Source organism: Miscanthus floridulus, chromosome 8, assembly GCF_019320115.1.
Source record: "Miscanthus floridulus cultivar M001 chromosome 8, ASM1932011v1, whole genome shotgun sequence".
In the NCBI taxonomy this organism is placed as follows: Eukaryota; Viridiplantae; Streptophyta; class Magnoliopsida; order Poales; family Poaceae; genus Miscanthus; species Miscanthus floridulus.
The window spans coordinates 68,678,676-68,682,110 of NC_089587.1; the positions used below are offsets into that span (position 1 = coordinate 68,678,676).

General features: G+C 53.2%; 1 protein-coding gene across 1 annotated transcript; it reads left to right on the forward strand.

The window, feature by feature from the left end:
- The first annotated feature begins 1,882 nt into the window (after positions 1 to 1,882).
- LOC136469311 (uncharacterized) lies at positions 1,883 to 2,490 on the forward strand. Its single transcript, XM_066467548.1, has 2 exons — positions 1,883 to 2,128; positions 2,224 to 2,490. The coding sequence occupies exons 1-2, from the start codon at positions 1,883 to 1,885 to the stop codon at positions 2,488 to 2,490; spliced, it is 513 nt and encodes a 170-aa protein (XP_066323645.1).
- Positions 2,491 to 3,435: the final 945 nt, after the last annotated feature.

Consider the following 3,435-nt stretch of genomic DNA (forward strand, 5'->3'; position numbering starts at 1 on the left):
ATATATTACGGAATCTTTCCACGACCTCCTCATGGGAGCATCGGAGTTGCCCTCTGACTCTAACTCGAGCATGGGGAGCCATCATCCCTTGCATGAATGTTTCATGGCAGGTACCCTCAAGGGATACATCGAAAGCATCCACGAGGGAGGGGCTACCCCAACAGACAACCTCGATGATGAGGTCAAGGGGGACATAGGGGCCCCACCTTGCCTATGGGTAGAGAAGCTGAGGGCACAGCACTAAGAGCTCGAAGAAGCACGACTCTAGCTTGAGCAAGAACACAAGGAGCTCGAGCGCCACGGAGACAGTGGGCGCGCGTGCGCCATGGACCATGATGTGAACCATAGGATCATCAAGGACGATGAAGCCCTCCCACACTTCACCTGGGCAAGCCAGAAAATCACTGCTATGGTGGCCTTGCTCTGAGGGCTTTCGAGGCCCGCGACGCCCGAGGATCGTCGGGCCCATCACGAGATTCACATGCTACTCGAGCATGTGGCGGCGCAGCAGGCCGAGAGCTCGCTATACCAATGACACGAGCTTGATGCCAGCCAGTGCATGCCCTTAGAGCAACCTAACAAGGATGTGTCAGTCCACCAGGCATGATAAGGCGACAGGCCACGTGCCGCGGTCTCGGTGCATGAACGTCTCAGCCTCCACCATGACTCGCGTGACACCCTCGATACTTGTAGGCATGCCAGCGATGATGCGAGGGAGTAGGCTAGCCGTGGCTACCACCCTAGTTGTGGCGAATGTTGTGATAGTGGCGAGGATCGAAGTTTGAGCCCCGACTTGCCGGGACCTCAGGCCTTTGGCCAACACATCCTCAACACCATCTTCCCACCGCGGTACCAACCGCCGACCAACATCCCAAAATACTCTGGGAAAACAAACTCTAGACAATGGCTCGAGGATTATTGGCTTGCTTGCCAAGTCGGTGGAGCGGATAGCGATGATTTCATTATCCACAACCTTCCATTGTTCTTGGTCGATTCGGCGTGAATGTGGTTGGAACACCTTCCACCCAACCGAATCCAAAGTTGGGTGGACCTAAAAGAGATCTTCATGGGAAACTTCTAGGGCACATACGCGCATCCTGGGAACCCATGAGATCTCGAAAACTACCAATAGAAGTCTGGGAAAACTCTTCGTGGGTACATCTAGTGCTTCTCCCGGTAGTGCAATGATCTGCCCAACGTCGTCGATGCCGACGTCAAAGGAGCTTTCCTGTCTGGAACCACCAATGAGTCCCTAGTTCACAAGCTGGGATGTAAGGGCTCACGAACCACTAAGGAGCTCCTCGACATCACCACCAGCCATGCCTTGGGAGAGGAGGTGGTCGGGGCATTTTTTTACCGCCTCAAAGGCAAGGCAAAGCAGGATGAGGACGCCAGCAAAGGCGCCTCCAACTGCCCCAACAAGAAGAAGAACAAGTGGTAGTGCAAGGGCTCGCTCATGGCCACCGCCAACCGCAAGGGGGGTCAGAAGCCCATCGAGAGTACCTTAGACCACTTCGAGAAGATGCTCGAAGGGCCATGCCTGAACCATGCTTTCCCCATCAAGCACCTATACAAGGACTACGTCCTCATGAAGTGATTCTTGTCCGGAGGCTCCAACAAGGAGGAACACAAGAAGGAGCCCAAGCCAGCCACAAACGATGCCGAGGGGAAGGACAGTGGATTTTTGATGCTAGATGGCTACCTCATGATCTTTGGAGGGTCGGCGGCCTATGACTCTAAGCACCGCTAGAAGTTTGCACGCCGCAAGGTCTATACGGTTGAGCCGGTCGAGCCTACCTTCCTCCAATGGTCAGAGTCTACCATAGCCTTTGATCAGATCGACCACCTAGAAAGCGACCTACAGCCAGGAAGATATCCACTCATGGTCAACTCGATCATCGGCATGAAGCTGCCCACCAAGATGTTGATGGATGGAGGCAGCAACCTCAACATCATGTACGCTGAAATGCTCGACGCCATGGGCATCGACCGATCGCTCGTCCGACCGATCGGGGCACCTTTCCACAGCATCGTACCTAGAAAGCAGGCCGTGCCACTTGGGCAGATTGATTTGCCCATCACCTTTAGGAATTCAACCAATTATAGGACGGAGACCCTTACCTTTGAGGTGGTTGGGTTCCACAGGACCTACCACGCCATCTATGGACGTCCATGCTACACAAAGTTCATGGCCATCCCCAACTATACCTATCTGAATTGAAGATGTTGGGTCTATGCGGGGTCATCAAGATTGGCACCTCCTTCCAGTGCGCCTACGAGTGTGAGGTCGAATGTTGCGAACACGCCATGGCAATTGTCGCCTCCAAAGAGCTTGCGACCATCAAGGAGGAGGTCACCGAAGAAGCACTCGACCTCAAGTTGACGGTCGTGTCTTTTGAGCCTGTAGAGGGCGCCAAGGAGGTCCTCATAGACACCAGCGGCTCCGAGGGCAAAGTGGTGTGCATTGGCACCACGCTTTCCTCCGAATAGGAAAGCACGCTTGCCGACTTCCTCCGTGCCAACAGAGACATCTTTGCACGGAGACCCTCGGACATGCCAGGCATTCCAAGAGAAGTTGCTGAGCATGCCTTGAAGATCAGGCCAGGCTCCAAGCCAGTGAAGCAACGCTTTGACAAGGAAAAATGCAATGCCATTGGTGAGGAGATTGCAAAGCTTTTGGCGGTCAGGTTCATCAAGGAGGTATACCACCCCAAGCGGTTAGCCAATCCCATTCTTTTACGAAAAAAGAGTGGGACATGGAGAATGTGCGTTGACTACATGGGTCTTAACAAAGCGTGTCTAAAGGATCCTTTACTTTGCCATGCATAGACCAAGTAGTCGACTCGACCTTAGGGTGTGAAACCCTTTTCTTCCTTGATGTGTACTCCGGGTACCATCAAATCATGATGAAAGAGTCTGACCAGCTCGTGACGTCTTTCAGCACCCCATTCGGATCATTCTGCTACATCACAATACCATTCGGCCTAAAGAACACAGGGGCTATGTACCAACATTGCATGCTCAAGTGTTTCGGGGATGTCATCGGGCAGACTGTTGAGGCCTACGTGAATGACATCGTGGTCAAATCCAAATAGGCTAACCAGGTCGTAGCCGACCTAGAGCAGTCCTTCGTGAAACTCTAAGCAAACAGCATCAAACTCAACCCCGAGAAGTGAATTTTAGGGGTCCCAAGGGGTATGCTATTGGGTTTTGTTGTCTCCAAGCATGGCATCGAAGCCAACCTAGAGAAGATCTTAGCCATCATGAGGATGGGCCCAATTTAGAACATAAAGGGTGTACAACGAGTTACCGGGTGCCTCGCTGCACTCAGCCGCTTTATCTCGCGCCTCGGCGAACGAGGTCCCCCTCTATCGGCTTCTGAAGAAGGCCGGCCACTTCGAATGGATGCTCGAGGCCTAGGAGGCACTTGACAAG